The sequence below is a fragment of the Scyliorhinus torazame genome, chromosome 13 (genome assembly GCF_047496885.1).
Source record: "Scyliorhinus torazame isolate Kashiwa2021f chromosome 13, sScyTor2.1, whole genome shotgun sequence".
Lineage (NCBI taxonomy): Eukaryota > Metazoa > Chordata > Chondrichthyes > Carcharhiniformes > Scyliorhinidae > Scyliorhinus > Scyliorhinus torazame.
In genome coordinates, this window is record NC_092719.1 from 160,336,408 (window position 1) to 160,356,184 (window position 19,777).

A 19,777-nucleotide genomic window follows, 5' to 3' on the forward strand; every position below is an offset into this window, starting at 1 on the left:
TTATTTACAAATTTTAAGTTTCCAACAGTAACTAGAATTTGTCTTCAGTAAGGAATATCATGTTTGAGGCCAAACATGGAACTTATCTTACACAGGTGGCTAGAGAAAATACTGCTGGTACAAACAGCAACTTAGATATGTACAAGTTAATTTTAAAATTCTGCAACTGGATTTCTAAAGCACAGGTTGGACAAAGGATAAAAGGAATCTATTCTTGCAACAAAGCCATGAAAGAGTTCCTGAAGAATCAAATACATTAATATTTTTCACACCACACGTTAACAAATAATGACAAAATACATGTTTAGACTCATTCACAGGATGTAGGTAAATTCAGCATTTATTGACTAATTGTCCTTAAATACAAAAGTGGCTTAATAAGTGAGTGCAGTTAAGATTCAACAAAATTGCTGTGGTCCAATACCTTAAAGTACAGTGAACCAGATGGGTTTCTACAGCACACTGGTTTGTTTCATTCACTTGAAATGAAAATCGCTTGTCACGAAGTTACTGTGAAAAGCCCCTAGTCGCCACATTCCGGCACCTGTTCGTGGAGGCTGGTACGGGAATCGAACCGTGCTCTGGCCTGCCTTGGTCTGCATTAAAAGCCAGCGATTTAGCCCAGTGTGCTAAACTTATACTTCTTGTCCCCTTTTTTAAGTTAATTTCTTGAATTTAAATCCAGTTGTCCTGCCTGTAGATTACTAGAATGGCTGTGTAAATGGAAAATTAATTTTGTATCTGAGGTGGTTCCTTTTTCTTGGAACTAAGGTGACATAGTGCAAAGTCAAAATTTAAATATAGATTAATAAGGCCATAAACCAGAACGGAGGTTCATTTCTAGGGAATGGAACTGAAAAGTAGAAGTTTTAATTTAAATAAACCAACACTGGTATGCACAGTTCTGGTCTCCATAATAAAAGATTTCCAAACATGATACTTGAAACTGAACTGGTTAGAATGTACAACTTGAGTGGTCAAAGTAAAGGAAGCCGATGTTGAACATAACTACCATGTTTCAATGGTGTAAATTCTAGTAGTTTTGAACTCCCAAGGGGGTCACTCAGAACTAGTACCACATTTAAAAAAAAAAAAGTGAACTTAATGCCACATGGTGCATGTGTAAAATGGGAGAGTTGGGTGTATGGCTGAAGTGACTCATTTTCATCTGTTGATTACAATGAAGCGTATACTACAGCTGTTAAAGCTATCTGGTTTTAGCTTCTAGGTGTGAATGGGCGGGTGGAACAAAGTTCCAGCCCAGAGTGGTACTGTGAAATCGTAATATGTTTGGCCTCATCATTTTGAACTAAAGGGTTATTAATAATGCCTTTAACAATCTTTGAGATAAGGATCTAGCCAAGGTTTTTATTCTTGCAGATGTTGCCTGAAGAATAATGCACATCAATTGTTTTTACCTAAAACATTCCTTGTACAGAATGTTGTACTGTTACAACACATCATTAAAGTGACATCTTATTCAGACTGGTTATGGAATGAGAAGTGGGGAGTTTGACCCATTCTACTGGCTATGTAATGAGTCTCATCTTTTGACGATCTCGTAGTAAGTCTGACACTTGGGATAAAAATACAAAACCTGCATCAACATCAATTTCAAGTTTCGCAATTAAACCAGATTGTTCAGACTTAATCTGAACAAGCTTTCCCTGCGTTTTGTACATGATTCATATTTTAAGCACATTAGACATTGCAAATGATACGCAAAGAATCAACAACTGTTATAAATAACAGTATAAATTATTTTTATTTACAGAACTTGTTACAAAACAAATAGACTATACATTTTCAAATATCGAAAGATTCTGACCCATGACATTTGTTCATGAATTATACAGCAGGCAACACAAAGTCCAGCTGACACCATAGCGACCAGGTGCGCTTGATTTATGCATACTTCTGAAACTATTCACACTTTACACAGGAGGTTGCTTTTAGAACCAGGCTCAAATAATGAGCAAGAGAAAAATGCTTTGCGATCAGGCTTACATTCACATTTGAGATGTCTAGTGTTAACTCTTTGTCTCTATTGCTTTTGTCTTTGCAATTGTTTAATTTCTTACATTAGATCAACCTGAATTAACAGGTGAGTGCCTGTTGTAAGACAATACCTCTCTCCTATGTTCGGAATATTCATCTCGGCTTTTCTATCTCAAAATAAATTTCATTTGAATTTGCAGTATTAGTATAGGATCCAGTTCAGGATTGTTTTTTATATATAGGAAGACTTACTCCTGAAACATTGCATTTTATGACTGTATTAATCCACAGACTTTTAGGAGATACTCGGTGTAATCCAAGATATTTCCTTTCCAAAAGGCACCATCACCTTCTAAATATAGTCAGGATGAGATTATTTACATTCTAGTATTAGATACTATGGGTCAAACTCAGAAGTACAATTATTTTAATGACTCAAGTTATACAGCAATAGTGCTTTAGACTTTTACTGTCAAAATTATTTAAAACTCGGTGCTCCAATGGTACAGAAATGTAAAGGCCTTTTCCTTTGCTTTTGGCTGGTGGTACAAACACACCCATGCACACATTGTATAATCCAAATTAAATTTTTTTTAACGGTTTAAGCATAATGAGAACCCTTAAGAATCCACAGGTGGAAAAAGCAAGCTCCTAATCAAAAACCAAGCATTCAATATTTTATTAAATGCTCAATTTAAACAGTCGTTTTGAAGCAACTATCAGGCACTTTAAATTTTGACTAAAAGCTGCTAAAATGAAGTTAAAAATCAGTTTTTCAGATATTGGATCTGGGATGATTTTCTATTGAATGCAATTGCTACACTGGGAGTTAGGCAACAAATGAGTATTTTATTAGTGGAATAGTTGAGGCTTTCTTCTTTTCCCCTCCCCCCCCCCCCCACTTCCAAAAAAATAAATCATTTCACTCCCAAATTCCAAAATGGACAAAAGTTTTATAAAAAGTGCCCCACAAATTTTATACTGTAGGTATTTTGTATCATTGGCTGGGCAGTGAATCTCTAAACAATAAAGGTACTTTACCTGTTATTTATTAATTCCTAAATAAATAAATACCAGATGATTTCAAAATTGTACCAAAACTGGATATAAGAAAATGACCTGTGCAAAAATACGTATTTAATATGTACAATTTTAACAAAATATGCATTCTTAAATAGGGACCGTTCCATACATTTGTATAATCCATTAAACAAAATTCAAAATAAAAGTACAAAAATTGTGACACTCTTAATTTGTTGAAAATTGGGGTAAGAAAACTGAGTTAAATTGATTACTGTCCCAAAGGAACAAGTAAGCTTTAGTAAAAGCCAGTCTTAAAAATATCTATTTGGGTGCAGAAGGTGTGCCATTTTGCTACAGCAGAAAGGAGCCGTTTTCCTTAATAGTTTTCATAGAAGCCTTTACAACCCAAAAAGGAAATGGCATTACTACTTGGTCACCAACTTAAACTGTTCTGAGAAATTGCATATGCAACAGATGGCTTCTTCAATTGTTTTCCTGCCATTTGCCCAATGATTCCAAGAGTATATTCAACTATACACTATTTCTTAAATCTTTCTTTATAGAATTCACTACTGTCCTCAAAAATCTATTAAAATTAATGTAACATCGTGTTAGTGTATGCTCACGTTCTCCATACTGTACACACATTGTTCCTTACATCTAGATTGGGGAGAAAGTGAAAGTTGCATCATTAAATTGATGTTGCAATCATTTACTTTCATTCGATGCCCCAATTTGTAGACCAATAGGGAAAATGTTGAAAAGTGCCCAAATTTTCAATAAAGTGGTCATTTAAAACATTTTTGTGGAATTCTCATCCCTGATTTTACACATACTCTGACATGAAAACTTACAACTGTATCCCTTTTTATTAAAATCTATTCCAGAATAGTTGCGAGTACAGATATAGTCTATTAGTGCAAAAATTATGTGGACTACAGATAGGCCAAAAGGGGAGGAAGCAGCGTACACTAAAATCATTTTATTTTCTTACCATTTTCTAAAGGCAAGACCAAGCTGCAAATGCCACAAGCCCCAGTAGTTGTACCACCTTCAATGGTACAAAATTGATTCATTTAAACAAACGTGAATGTTTTATTTATAAAGATAAAATTGTTGCATCTTTACTCCAAACATGATGCAATTTTATTTCAGCTCACCAGTCTGCTGTATTTCTAACCAGAAAGCAGTTAGAATTTACACACAATTCTTAAAATTATCACCATAAACAAAAACTCTAGCATTTGCTGGACTGTACTTCCCATTTTTGTCATTTTAGTTCCACGATTGTTTTTCTGCTAAGTTTTGCAGATTCAACAAAAATAAAACAGTAACTTCAAAAATAACTACCTGACAAGTCATCATACTTGGCAACTGTTTAGTTCAATTGTAGACACTGTACACACATCTAATGAAAAAATAAATACAACATATCTGCTTTGTGATACAAATTTCCAGTAGATGCCAAGGGCCTTTGGAACAAAGATACATCCCATTAACTTAATTTGTCCTTATGCTTAGACTCACGGCAGTTCTGAATCCAAAACTGTTCAGCAATGCACCGGTCAGTGGAAAATAGTTTAAAAACTGCATCTTTGCATAAATCTCATCAGTAGTACTTCTTCTATCATCATACCTAATGTTTAATACTGATTTGAACAGTTACTGTGATCGAATTTCATGTCAATTCAATTTGAAATATGCCACTGTAGGTGATATTTCCACAAGTTTTGCTTCTGCTATCGACAGTACCTCCAGACCTGAGGAACAAGGGAAGTTGAGATAATTCCAAGGCCTCTTACAATTCAGAGTGCCGGTTTAAAAAACAAAAAAAGATGTCCAGTTTTTTCCAGAAGAGCATTAGTCATCAGGGTCGAGCCTTTGGCTGCAAAATAAAGAAAAGCTCATCAACCACCAAATTTATACTGTAAAAGACTGATACCATACTTTTTTGAAAGGCAACTCGATGTGTACAAAAAATTAGGATTCTTGATACTTCTCTTCGGGTTTTAGTTTATTAGAATCACAACTTGCAACATTTACTACTTTTCCTGCAAAAGCCCAAATACAAACTATTCTGACTTGGCTAGACAATTGCAAGATTGCTGGTCTCAACAGAATTTTTATAAATTGATGCAATAACATGCAATATTAAAAATATATTCAACAGCAATGGACAATAATAACCCCACTGGCCAAACAGTTATGCCTACAAACCAATCACCACATTTCAATTGCAACTGAATTGGTGAAGGTTCCACATAACTGCAGGTATTACTGAATTTTCCTCTTATGGAAAAGGGTGCATAACATTGTCCTTCTCCCCAACTTGCCCTCAGCATCACCTTATTGCTTTTGTTAAGAGGCAAGGTGCTGAGGGGAGGCGCACACATGCTAAAATTCTGATATTTCAGTTGACATTCAAGAATCGAGTCCTCTTAATTCTTCTGATGTATCAAGATTTGGAGGCACGTAATGAGGTGCAATTTTGTAGTGTATAAATTTGTAAACAAAATATTCTTCACAATTACCTTTATATATCAGTTTGCTGTACAGATTAAAAAGTAAATGATAAGTTTACAATTACACACAAATAACACGCAAGTGAGCCTGTAAAATCTTTGAATTACAACATTGATGACTGAGAAAAATCATCCTTGTCGGAATCCAAGAATTTGTAGGTTGCTCCAGCAACAAATAGCAAGTATCATAAGTCTGGAACAAAAATTCATGAAGACGGCTTCAAGAGAAATAACATACACAATTATAATGCAAATTAATATTTATTAAACTAAGACCCAATTAATATCCATCAGGGGAAACAAAGTTTAAATCACTGCAGCTCATGTTTTCATTTTTCATAATTTCATACCTGATGAAGAAGTGTGTTGTTGGAAAGTCCTGGTGTTCCTGGGATCACATTGGGATGTTTTGAATGAACATTGTTTACCACAGGTGATTTGGCAATTTTGTTCGATTTGTTACCACTGTTTATGGTACTTGAACCTGGTGAGCTCTTCCGTTTTTTCCCTTCCAGTTGAGCATGTGGATGTGAAAAGCCACCATGTAAATTTACAGTCTGCTCATTTGACTGATGAACAAATGGCCCTAGTGAAAGAGTGGAATCACTACTGTTCACAACCACACTCATCCGTTTAATCGATTCAGCAGGGATCCCCATTTGAAGCCCCTTTCCTGATTGGTCATACTTGAGGCCTAAAGAGTTCATCTTGTTCGTACAATTTAGGCCAACATTGTGTGCGCTGCTATAAGATGATGAGGTGACGGGTGAGTAGTAAGAGGTCCCCAAGCTCCCAGAATTCACACAATTTTTCTTCAGAGATTCTGTGGAATGAGTGGAAGAATGTAGTGGCAGTGCAGAAATATTTTTTCTTTTCTTTCCAGAACTGCTGCTGTTATTGTTGCTACTGATGTTGCTATTACTATTACTGCTGGTAGATGATGGATCTTTAGGTTTAAAAGACTTGCTGGGTTTCACTTTTTGAGGTTTATTAAATACAGGTGAAGGAACTGAAGAAAGCCCCGAAGGCATCACAGAAGTAGAAGACACGTGTCTAGATTGCATACAATAAGCAGGGTCCATGACGCCCAAGGCAGCAGGGTGAGCATTTAGAGTAGTTGCATATGGTAGCACAGATTTACTTTCAGTGGGTGACAGTGACATAAATGGAGAAGAAACAAACACTGAAGATGCCAATGATGTAGAGGAGATAAAACCTGCAGCACTAACACTGTAATGTGACAGTGTTGAGTTTGTGCCAGTGCTGTGTGGGTTTGACTGTGCTGATGTAGGGCTATCCACTGCAGGAGGAATCTTTCTGAAAGAAATCAAAAATATTCATTCAAAATTACTCGAATTGATTTCACACTACATTTAGGACAAAACTACAGACTTTGAAAAATTTAAATCTACAAATAACTATCCAGATATTTAAATTTAAGCTTCACATTTTAAGCAACATAAACAATTTTGAGTGTTGCTTAAAACAGACATGCTGTCCAGGCTTTTCATCTTGCATTCAATCAGGACAGATTCACTACAATGCCAACAGTAAAGGGAACAACAATATATACTGAATGAGAAAAGCGTGTTCATTGTCAAGTTGCCATGGAAAATACACCAGGGAACAATTAACTGCCAAGCTTTTGTTAAGAAATCACCAAGTGGGTTTATGTTGGTCATGGCAATGCCATGGTAACCGGAGGATGGTTGCCCCTAAGCTTTTATTTCCAGTTGAAAAAGGTGCAATGCATGGACATGCTCTTTCTGTCCGCAAAGGACAGGGCCCTGGTTTTGAATACATGTTGCTCCCAACTCACAAAAGTGAGCCACATTGCAGGCATGACTGATGATATTAAATTGGCTGCCCGTGTAATTCCTAGCATAATTAGGATTGTTTGGCGAGTGCTGTCCAATTGTGGAATTGTCAGTACTTTGCTTATGGTTTTTGTGAACAGCCGAATGGGTGTACCCAACGAGCTCTTGGTTTCAAAACAAGTGTGGCTTCCTCAAGTATGCTAGAAACTACATACATTCAAACTCAGGGCCTCGTCAATTGCAGACAGAAGAAACATTTCCATACATCGACAGCACAGTGCTTAGCACTACTGCCTCACTGCACAAAGGTCCCAGGATTGATCCCAGCTCTGGGTCACCATGTGGACTTTACACATTCTCACCGTGTTTGCATGGGTTTCGTCCCCACAACCCAAAGATGTGCAGGGTAGGTGGATTGGCCACGCTAAATTGCCCCTTAATTGGAAAAAATTAATTGGGTGCTCAAATTTATTTTTAAAAAAGAAACATTTTCATACATGGTGCCTTTTTCAAATAAACAAAAGCTTCGGAGACGGCCATTCCTGGTTCATTCCTCAGAGTCGACCTACCTGGTTTAAATTTAAACAAAAGTTTGGCAGTTAACTGTTCCCTGGTGCATTCCCCATGTAACGCCACAAATCAGAGTCCACTTGCCAGCCAATCAGCATTCACTTCAAGCTATACAAGTTGTTCCCTGCACAATTGGTATTCTTGCACATAGGAGTTGAAGCAAAAAGCTTTGACATGGTCTTTTTTTTTATTTTTTAAAAGCAGTACTACCAAATGATTTTCTTCAAATTTGGTGAATTTTACATACTTCACCATTAAACTCTTCGTGTTTACCCCAAATTAATTTCAAATTCAGTTTGACACTTTCCCTACATTTGTACTATCTAAGTTCCCCCAGCTTCACAACCTTCAGAGAAACCTGCGTTCATCTAATTCTGGCCTCTTGAAATTAAATTAAATGAAAATTGCTTATTGTCACAAGTAGGCTTCAATGAAGTTACTGTGAAAAGCCCCCAGTCGCCACATTCCGGCGCCTGTTCGGGGAGGCTGGTACGGAATTGAACCATGCTGCTGGCCTGTCTTGGTCTGCTTTCAAAGCCAGCGATTTAGCCCAGTGTGCTAAACCAGCCTCTTGAGCATTGTTCCATCATAGATGGCTCTGTCTTGAACAGCCAAGGTTTTAAAGCTCTAGAATTCCCTCCTTGTATCGCTACCTCACTTTCCTTGTTTAAGACACGCCTTAAAAACTGCTTATTTTCAGCAACCTTTTTATCTCCTAATGTGGCTCAGGTGCATATTTTGTTTTATAATGCTGTGAAGCACTTTGGGATGTTTTATTATGTTAAAGGTGCTTTATAAATACTAGCTGCTGTTGGAAGATCCTCTGCCCTCTCACTTTTTTTGGATAGATTTTCAGTTCAGGATCATTTGTGACAGTAAAACAGTGTTAAATAATAACTAAATATTTCGAAATGTTAAATGTCAGTCCTCTGCCTCCATGTCAGAAGGTTGGGAGTTTAGTCCCACTGCAGAGACTCAAATCACATTGTTGAACCCGATACGCAAGTGCATTACTGGGAGTGCACTGCTTTTAGCTGAGATATTGAGTCTAGGCCTTGTCTCCTCAGGTGAACCTAAAAGATCCCAGGGTATTATATGAAGATAAGCAGGGGAGTTTCTTCTTCCGAGCAACATTTATCCCAGAATCAACACAACATAATGAAATAGCTGGTCATTATCGTACTTAAGACATAGGAGCAGAATTGGGCCATTCGGCCCATCATGTTTGCTCTGCCATTCAATCATGGCTGACATGTTTCTCACCCTCATTCTCCTGCCTTCTCCCCCTGATCCCCTTATTAATCAGGAACCTATCTATCTCTGTCTTAAAGACAGTGATTTGGCCTCCAGTCTTTTGTGGCAATGAGTTCCACAAATTCACCACCCTCTGGCTGAAGAAATTCCTCCCCATCTCGGTTTTAAAGGATCGTCCCTTCAGTCTGAGGCTGAGGCCTCGGGTAGTGGAAACATCCTCTCCACGCCCACTCTATCCAGGCCTCGGTTTCCTGCAAGTTTCAATAAGATTCCCCCTCATCCTTCTATACTCCAACGAGTACTGACCCAGAGTCCTCAACCCCTCGTCACATGACAGGCTCTTCATTCTGGTGAACCTCCTTTGGACCCTTTCCAAGGCTAGCACATCCTTCCTTAGATATGGGGCCTATGTGGGGCGTTGCTGCACACATATTGCCTACCACTTTGCCCAACATTAACTGCAAATTGTAAAGTGATACCCTGAGCTCATAAAAGGGGCTACATTAGTTCAGGTTCTTAAAATGAAAGTCCTTAACCATTTGTTTTATACTTACTTCCACATCTGTGAATTAAGATGCCTTTCAACCATAGAGCTAAGTGCATATCGAAAGCGGTCCCATCTCCTGTCAAAGACAAAGCAGCCTCGGCCAACCTGCCGGCTTCCGAAGGTGCAAAGCTAAATTAAAACAAAAATGTCGAGAAAAATTCTGACTGTTAATCTCATAGAATGCAAGAATTGGAAAAAGTTTACATTGTTGATTATGGACACTACAACTGTAATGACAAAAGAGGGGCAGCACAGTGGCGCAGTGGTTAGCACTGTTGCCTCACGGCGCTAACGACCAGGGTTCGACACCGGCACTGGGTCACTGTCCATGTGGAGTTTGCACATTCTCCCAGTGTCTGAGTGGGTCTCACCCCCACAACCCAAAGATGTGCAGGGAAGGTGGATTGGCCATGCCAAATTGACCCGGAATTAGAAAAAAACCCTGTAATGACAAAGTCACAGACGACAAAAATACTATATTTCTGCTTAATGTGTGTCCAGTATCTGAACCAAGAATCCCTGCTTTGGGTGCAACCGGGAATTGGGTACACATTAAGCCCAAAACTGCATTAGTTTTGAGAAGTATTTTCTTTCCCCATTGTTTCTCCTCAAACTCATCTGCATATCAACGGTAATATTAGTATCTGCACAAACAGCGTGTTTTAAAGGTTTTTTTTTTTAACAATACAGCGCAGTACAGGCCCTTCGGCCCACGATGTTGCACCGAAACAAAAGCCATCTAACCTACACTATGCCATTATCATCCATATGTTTATCCAATAAACTTTTAAATGCCCTCAATGTTGGTGAGTTCACTACTGTTGCAGGTAGGGCATACCATGGCCTCGCTACTCTTTGCGTAAAGAACCTACCTCTGACCTCTGTCCTATATCTATTACCCCTCAGTTTAAAGTTATGTCCCCTCGTGCCAGCCATATCCATCCGCGGGAGAAGGCTCTCACTGTCCACCCTATCCAACCCCCTGATCATTTTGTATGCCTCTATTAAGTCTCCTCTTAACCTTCTTCTCTCCAACGAAAACAACCTCAAGTCCATCAGCCTTTCCTCAGAAGATTTTCCCTCCATACCAGGCAACATCCTGGTAAATCGCCTCTGCACCCGCTCCAAAGCCTCCACGTCCTTCCTATAATGCGGTGACCAGTTGTCATTAAAAAAAGGAGCTTGCAAAATATTGTTTCATACAGCTGAAAACTAATTTAACTGCATTGATTTATCACGGAAAAGCATCATGAATCATTGTCAATTCTCCAACCGAGTTATCCAATTTTAAGTTACTGAAAATGGCTTAAAATAAAAGAACAATTTATAATAATACTCTTTATTGGTGTCACAAGTAGGCTTACATTAACACTGAAGTTACTGTGAAAATCCCCTGGTCACCATACTGCGGCGCCTGTTCGGGTACACCGAGGGAGAATTCAGAATGTCCAATAACACGTCTTTCGGGTCTCGTGGGAGGAAACTGGAGCACCCAGAGGAAACCCACGCAGACACGGGGAGAACATGCAGACTTCAGTGACCCAAGGCGGGAATCAAACCCGGGTCCCTGGTGCTGTGAAGCAACAGTGCTAACCACCGTGCTGCCATGTTTACTGGGGTACAATACTTGGTGTCCTAGTAAATAAAATTTTAATTCGAAAAGTTCTGAAACAAAAGAGCAAGCTTAAATTTTGGAACCTCCTTGAAAGGCTGCAAATGGGCTTGCAATTAATGGAATTTCCAATAGTGATGAATTCATGCAGGCTGCATGGCCAGTTTCTGGGTGGGCAAACTTCTAGCAATGTTCGTTAAACTAGCAATTTCATTTTGCAGCAGTTACGGCAAGTTCAGGAGAATTATGCTGAAAATACCAGCAGAAGCAAGCGGAAACTTTATCCTTCACTGAGGAATGCCAAGTAGATTCCACAATGTTTATTTCCAATCTGCACAGATAACACAAAGCAAACTTTGAGAGTTTCATTCACAATTTGTTGAACTTACAGCTGCTGGTCTAGGGTGATGTCCAGAATAATGGCAGTCTAGTTTTTCTGCAGATTCCTCTTTCTCATCACATTCTCCCTCATCACTAGACAACCTGGATGCTGAGTCTGGTCCTACTAGTGAGGGGTGAGATTCATACACCGATACAGCGTCAGTAATGGTATTGCCACTGTGCTGTAATGTACAACTGGCAGACCTTTTTAAGAAAAAATATCAATTAATGATCATTGTTGGAATCATGATTCCTCTCCAATAAGCCACAAGCACTATTGTGAGAAGTAGAATAAATGGCATTGAAACATGGATCATCAATTTGACAGGGTGGCACTCATTGAAGATTCATTGTACTCAATGCTGGTATTACATGTCTCAAATCTATCTGTGCTGACTATGATACTGTAATTGGAGCATTTACTTGTGTTCATGTATTTATGGTGAAAAAGAAACCGCCACTATACGCGACTAATTTTGCCATATTTAGCAAAACTAAAACATCAAAATGATCTTGTTTTTGAAGAGCATTACTTGCCGAAATCAGCAAGATTCCTAGAATGAGAACAAGAGATTATTTTGTCCCGAGGTCATAATTCCACGTTACTGAACACCTCTTTGCATAATCAAAATGGTGCACAGTAAAGAAAATTAATCTAACAGGATTTTGGCAGAATGAAATATTTAATTACTGTCAATTTAATTTAGTGACACAAAATGTTTCACCTTGGGTAATTATGCATCCCATTCTTGTGTCAAATAAAAGATTCTCAAATGAAATTATAATGCTATCTTTTGGTTCATCAGTACCTGAATTTATGCTGTGCAATATCTCTCCCTCTCCCACTATTATGTAGTTCCCTTTAACTGGGAAAACAAGACAGATAACTTTCAAAGTAGAGATTTGTGCACTGAAGTTCGAGAACACTCACATACATATAGAATTTAAATTTAATTCACTGTCTATTGGTTCTTTCGTGTGACCAACAATATGCTCATTCAAACACCAAGTTATCACGATCACTACCTGTATACTTCGAGACAAGGTGATTTTTGTTGGAAAATTTTTATCATTTCACTTACACAACTATTTCCATGAAGTCATGATACATTCATATTAAGTGAAATTGGAGGCAACATAATGAATCATTGAACATTTTACACTATTCTGTAAACAACTATGAATGTGTTGCAATGTACCCGAAGAATCAGATGGCAGAAAGGAAGGTTATCAATTAGTTTCAAGATTCAGGCGATTCTAAAAGTCTGTTCCAATTAACGACCATATTTTTTTTTTAATGAACAATAGAACATTGTGTGTACAGCACAGATTCTGTGCACTCTAAAACTGGGCAGCATGGTAGCACAAGTGGATAGCACTGTGGCTTCACAGCGCCAGGGTCCCAGGTTCAATTCCCCGCTGGGCCACAGTCTGTGCGGAGTCTGCACATTCTCCCAGTGTCTCCACGGGTTTCCTCTGGGTGCTCCGATTTCCTCCCCAGTCCAAAGACGTGCAGGTTAGGTGGATTGGCCATGATAAATTGTCCTTCGTGACCAATAAGCTTAGGAGGGGTTATTGGGTTACGGGGATAGGGTGGAAGTGAGGGCTTAAGTGGGTCGCTGCAGACTCGATGGACCGAATGGCCTCCTTCTGCACTGTATGTTCTATGTTCATTACAGATTGAAAACTATAGAAAAACGATTCACAAATAAAAGGCTCCATGCTGAAACAACCAACCATATGTTAGCACATTTTAATTATCTGAAAATTTAAACATCTCGAGTTGTGATACTATTTTTCCCGATACTGCACTGTGGCTGGCAGAAAATAAAATTTCAACAGTGCAAGTTCTAAATTTCAAGTTTTTACTTCTGCCAGAAAAACATTGCTTGAGTTGCATGTTACACTTCTGTGCTGTACATCATCCACATTAGGAGTGCCAGCTTTGGTTGGGCATATTCCTAGAGGTTTCATTACATGATCTCCCAATTCCGACCACACGTCATCCAAAAAACCTTTTACCCTGTCTCCAACATATTTAGAATTAAAAATAAATGTTTTCAAGCAAGACTTTAAACGTTTAACCCAATCCTTTTCAATCCTCAATTTTTCTCCCACGTTGCTCACGACAATGAGGAAGAGATTGATCAGTAATTCCTGCCGGCTTTTAGACAATCTTGGATGGTCGGCAACCAGGAATCTAAACACTCAGCTACACTGGCAAAGCTAGAAATTGAGTAGAATGCAGCACTGAGATCAAATGACTAGAATTTAATAATGCATTAGTCACACTGCCCCAGAATGGCCACTTTTTGTTTGCCTCATTATGTAAAAGTTTAGGCCCCAATAACATCCTGCAATTGTCACAAAGAGCTAAAGCTTCCGTTAGCTTTGTTCACATATGCTGTACAATTATTTTTCAAAAGGCTACATTCAAATTAAAAAGTCACCTTTACCTTGGAAGACTTGAATTGTGAAGTTTGGTTTTGCCAGACACCGTCGGTTTTACATCCAATGCAATATTTCCATGGGAATTCTGATGCAATTCCTGGGAAGTCTTAGATGGTGAGGGATGTGATTCCCTGAGAAGTGGTGTCTGGTGATGATGCTCAGAGATTCGATGAGATTCTTTTTCCCTGGGTTTGTTTTTGTGCTCAGCCAACAAAAGGTCAAAATGTTTCCTACGACCTGGTACTGCTCTCCGTTGGCTCAAGGAATGTGTCTGCATGTTTCCAAAAACACATGAATGCAGGCATTACAAAAATATTTGTCCTAACATTCCTTTAAAAATAACATTACATAGTCTTTAAATGTGTTGTAGGTCGTTGTTACTTTGCTGGGTCAAACCCCTGGAACTCCCTCCCCAACAGCGATGTAGGTGTACCTACACCATATGGACTGCAGCGGTTCAAGGCAATAGCTCACCACCGCTTTCTCAAGAGCAATTAGGGATAGGCAACAAATACTGGCCTAGCCAGCAAAGCCCACACCCCTTAAAAATGAATAAAAAATGCATTTGCAAATATCGAATGCTTAATGAAATATAATGCATTATACATAAAGCATTGCTATTAGAAAATGAGCTGACAAATGTCCAATAAATTAAATGTGCAAAACAAACCCTTTGTTGTGTACAAAACAACAGGAAACATCTTTTCCCATGATCTACTTTCGGAATTGTTTTCCCTCGGGATTTTAATACAATTTATCTGCTATACTTCAGGGCAGTGGAAAGAAAGAAAGCTGCTCGAGTAGAAGATTTTGAGCCCCTCACGTTCAGCTTCTCGGTCGTTTCTGTACTTCCAATTAGACCTCAGCTATTACTTTATAAATTGAAATAACAGCCTGCATGAAACTTCACTAACAAAGTCAGCTCAATTAGATTTTCTGAAATTGATTAATTAGTGGCAAATCAATCTTTTTCTCAATAGTGATCATACAAGTCAAACCATCATGAAACCTTAGCAAGAAAACAGCACAAGTCAATAGCAACCTACCTTGCATGTCAAAGATCTCGTACATGGTTTCTTGGTTTCAGGATCGACAACACCACAGTGTCTGTTTGGGTCAAACTCCCGTTCTATCACAAAATGGAAAATGTTACATGTGTATTGCAGTACACAGCTTTGTCTAGCTAATGGAGGACCATTGTTTACAGAATAACAGGCAGCAAATGTGTTATCACCTGACATCCTTAAGATTAATTTTCCCACAAATACTAGCTGGTAAATGGAACCTTTGTGACATGAAATAAACCGTTGCCTCCTGGGCTATCTGAAATGGGCAAACGGTTTCCTCTCCTCAGGCACTGTCCCTTTCCCTCATTTCAAAAAATATATTTTTATTCAGTACATTTTCAATTTTGCAACATACATAAAATACAAAACCGATTTATACTATTTTCATAAAACTCCCACAACCCAGTCCCATAGTTTCCTCATTTATCCAAAACCCTCCCATCCCCTTCTTCTCACCCCCCTACCTAACCCCATCCCCACACCACCACCATTTGACAGGGCCATCAGCCAACCAGTTGCCTTTGGTGGCGCCGATGCCCTCCATCCGAGCAAAACCCACCTCTGGGCTATCGGAGAGGTGAAGACCAAGACTTCTTCCCCTCTTGCTGTCCCTACAGGACGGTCACCCCAAAGATCACCATCCATGGGCACGACTCCACTTTAACCCCCAAAATCGGCAACATGTTTTCAAAGAAGTCGTCCAGAACTTGACCGACTTAGGGCAGGGCCAAAACATGTGAGCAGTTCACCAGCCTCCTTGAACAACACTTGCATTTATCCTCTACCCTGGAAAGAACCCACTCACCCATGTCCTGGTCATGTGCGCCCTATGCACCATTTTAAATGGAATCAAACTCAGTCTTGCACACGAGGACATAGAATTAACCCTATGCACAACCTCGCTCCACACCCCGCTCAAAAGCACAGCCAACTCATTTTCCAGTTAGTTCCTCCAGCGAAGCCCTCTCCCTCTACTGCCCATAAATATCTGATATCCTCCCTTCCACTATCTCATCCAGGGTCAACACCTTATCCAAAAGGGAGGGGGCCGGCAACCAAGGAAATGTAAGAAGCTCCTTCCTGACAAAGTTCTGTATCTGTAAATATCCAAATAAAATACCCCATGGGAGCTGGAACTTCTCCACCAGCTTCTTCAGCCCAACGATCTGCCCTTCATGAACAAATTGCTCGACCCCAGATCTTATACGACAAATCCATCCCAGCTGGTATAAATCTATGGTTCCTACAGATCAGTGCTATTAGCGACATAGATTCCAGTTTAAAGTGTTGTCTAAAATTGGTTCCATATTTTCAAAGTTACCACTTGGCCCGTAGAGTACTTGGCTGGCGAGAACAGAAGACCGTAGTAACAAGTGCCCTCAAACTCGAACCTGTACAGGAAGCCTCCCCCTTCTGCCTCAAACCGACTGAGTCAACGACCAACACTCCCCCTCCCAATTCCTCAGCACTTCCATTATTTTTCCCTTATTAGCAAGGTGGTCTGTAATCTACAACAATAAGTCATCCGCGTATAGGGACCCTATGCTCCCTACCTCCAAGCCCTTCCATGCGGCCAACAACCTCAGTGCGACAGACAGCGGCTCGATAGCCAAAGGAAACAGTAACAGGGAAAGTTACTGCCCTGTTACTGCCTTTACCCCAAACAACCAAAAGTACCACAAACTTAATGCATTGGTGCGAACGCTTACAGTGGGGGCCCTGTATAAAAGCCTAATTCACAAAATGAACAAACCAAACCGTCCCAGTACCCAAAAAGGTACTCCCACTCCACCCAGTTGGAACGTTTTCTCTGCGTTCATGGAGACAATTACCTATAGTTCGACCCCAATGAGGACGACAGCATCACATTCGGAAGTCTCCTAATGTTGGCTGACAATTGCCAGCCCTTGACAAATCCTGGAGTTTATCCCAGGCAGGTACCCTTCCAAACGAGTTGCCAACACATTTGCCAACAGCTTTTCATCAGCGTTCAGAGAAACGGGACGATATGACCTACATGCCACAGGATATTTATCCTTTTTCAGGATTAAAGAACATAGGGCGGCACGGTGGCACAGTGGTTAGCACTGTTGCCGCTCCGCACCAGGGACCTTGGTTCAAATCCAACCGTGGGTGTCTCCTGTGTGGAGTTTGCATATTCTCCCTATGTCCACATGGGTTTCCTCCGGGTGCTCCATTTCCTCCCACAGTCCAAAGATGTGCAGGTTAGGTGGATTGGCCATACCAAATCGTCCCTGAAATGTCCAAAGTTAGGCAGGATTGTGTGGTTACAGGGATAGGGTGGGGGAGTGGGCCTGGCTAGGATACTCTTTCAGAGTAGACCCGATGGGCCGAATGACCTCCTTCTGCACTGTAGGGATTCTATGATTCTACGAATGCCTGCGCCAATTTGGCTGCCAACACCCCCGGGACAGAAAATCGTTAAACATGTCCAACAGGTTTGGCTCCAACTCTTGTCGCAATTTTTAAGTAAAATTCGACAGGGAATCCGCCCAGGCCCGGTGCCTGGATAGAACAATACATTTCATAATTTCCTCCAGCCTGAGCAACGCCTACAGCTCCTGCCCTCTTTACCTCTCCACCACCGGGAAGACCAACCCATCCAGAAAATGTGCCATAGTCGAGTCTTCCTCTGGAGGCTAAGACCTGTATAGCCCCCAGTAAAAAGTCAAATGCCCAGTTCACCTTTTCTGGATCAGAAACCAACCCTCCACCCAAAGTCCTTACCTATGCTATCCGGAAAGGCCGCCTGCTGCCTCAGCTGGTGAGCCATTAAACGACCGGCCTTTTCCCCATACTCGCAAAATGTCCCTCTCGCACGACGAAGCTGGCTAACCGCTTTTCCCACTGACACCAACTCAAACTCCATCTGGAGCTTCTTCCTCTCCATCAACAGCTCTGCCATTGAGACAGGAGTATTGATGATCCACCGTAAGGATAGACTCCACCAATCTCAGTCTCTCCATCCTCCCCGACTTATCTCAGATTTAATAGAAATTAACTGCCCGATGACCGCCTTTAATGCCTCCCAGAAGGTGGAAGGCGAGACCTCCTCATTCTCATTAAACTACACATAGGTCCCAACAGCAGGAGCTATCCTCTCACACACACCCTTGTCGGCGGGCAACACTATATCCAACCTCCACGGGGCTCGCTGTGTGCATCGCTCCTCCACACACAAATCCACATAATGCAGTGTAGTCAGATATAACAATCGCTGAATTCTTCGCTTCCACCACCCCGGAGAGTAATGCATTACCCACTACAAAGTAACAAATATGGGAGTAGACTGGTGTGTACATGCGAAAGGAGGAAAACGCCTTCTCCGTCGGGTATCTGAATCTCCACGAGTCCACTCTCCTCCTCCATAAACACGAGCAGCTCCTTTGCCACCCTTGATGTCATAAGGGATTTGGGATGCCTCCCCCAGCTCGGCGCACATACATTCACCAAGACCACCGAGCACCCGCTAACAGCCCACTCATTGTCATTAATCTCTCCAGAGTCCACCAAAATATTAGCCCTCCTATTGATCAACGCAGCATGGTCGGCACGGGCCTGTTCCTGTGCTGTACATTTTTTTGTTCTTTGGGAACACCTGAACTATCCATCCCCTCCTCAGTCTAGTCTGATCCCGAACTTAGATGTGTCTCCTGCAAGAAAACAACAAACGCGTTCAAACTGTTAGGTTGGCAAATACTCTTAGGTTCCATATAACCAACCAGATTGGAGGCCTTTGGGTATGCACCACCACCCCCCCAAAAAAAAACCACATTTCCAGCCAAAGGGAAACCCACATACAAGATCAAAGACATAACAGAAACATTAAAAATACAATGGGCAAGACATTTTTTTTTTCAAAGCCCCACTCAGGTGCTTCCCAGAGTCCATGTTAAAGTCATTTGCCTCCTCCAGCATATCGAAGTAATGGCCCCAGTCTCCAAACCTGCAGGGGAGCTGGATATGCCACTCTGAACCTCATTTTGCTCTTATAAAGAGCCACCTTAGCCTTATTGAACCCCGCTTGCCTTTCTGCCAGTTCCGCACCAACGTCCTGATAAGTTTTGACGGTGTGACCCTTTCATCTGCATTCTGGAGTTTCCTTAGCCCACGTCAGGATCCTTTCCTTATCCAAATAGCTGTGGAGTCGGACTATGATTGCCCGTGGCAACTCCCAGATCTGGGCTGTCACAACAACCGGTTGGCCTGGTCCACTTTGGGAGGGTTTGCAAAGATCCCCTCCCCCACCGGCTTCCCAAACATCTTTGCCACAGTCTGTGGCATTCGCATCTCCCATGCCCTCCAGCAGCCTAATGATCCTCAGCTTTTGGTGTCTGGAGCGATTTTCCAGGTGGCTGACTTTGACTTTCAATATCTTCTGTCCCGCTGCCCAACATTGCCACCTCTGCCTCCAAGGAGGTGATCCGATCAACATTATCTGTGACCACCTACCCAACCTTCCGAATCGTTGAGTCCTGTACTTGGCTTTTTAAAATTAATTTTTCCAATTGAGC

General features: G+C 40.7%; 2 protein-coding genes across 2 annotated transcripts in view; one reads left to right on the forward strand and one right to left on the reverse strand.

Annotated features, from left to right (window-relative positions):
- The window catches only part of thoc7 (THO complex 7), a 460,501-nt gene that overhangs the window by 91,545 nt on the left and 349,179 nt on the right, over window positions 1-19,777 (forward strand). The gene's annotated exons all lie outside the window — the stretch shown is intronic.
- The window catches only part of atxn7 (ataxin 7), a 213,977-nt gene continuing 195,939 nt past the window's right edge, over window positions 1,740-19,777 (reverse strand). The window contains exons 6-11 of the mRNA XM_072472337.1: window positions 15,222-15,304; window positions 14,181-14,446; window positions 11,733-11,928; window positions 9,739-9,860; window positions 5,894-6,860; window positions 1,740-4,906 (exon numbers count right to left, since the gene is read on the reverse strand). Coding sequence (XP_072328438.1) covers window positions 4,889-4,906; window positions 5,894-6,860; window positions 9,739-9,860; window positions 11,733-11,928; window positions 14,181-14,446; window positions 15,222-15,304 — 1,652 coding nt within the window. The 3' untranslated portion in view covers window positions 1,740-4,888. The remainder of the gene's footprint in view (window positions 4,907-5,893; window positions 6,861-9,738; window positions 9,861-11,732; window positions 11,929-14,180; window positions 14,447-15,221; window positions 15,305-19,777) is intronic.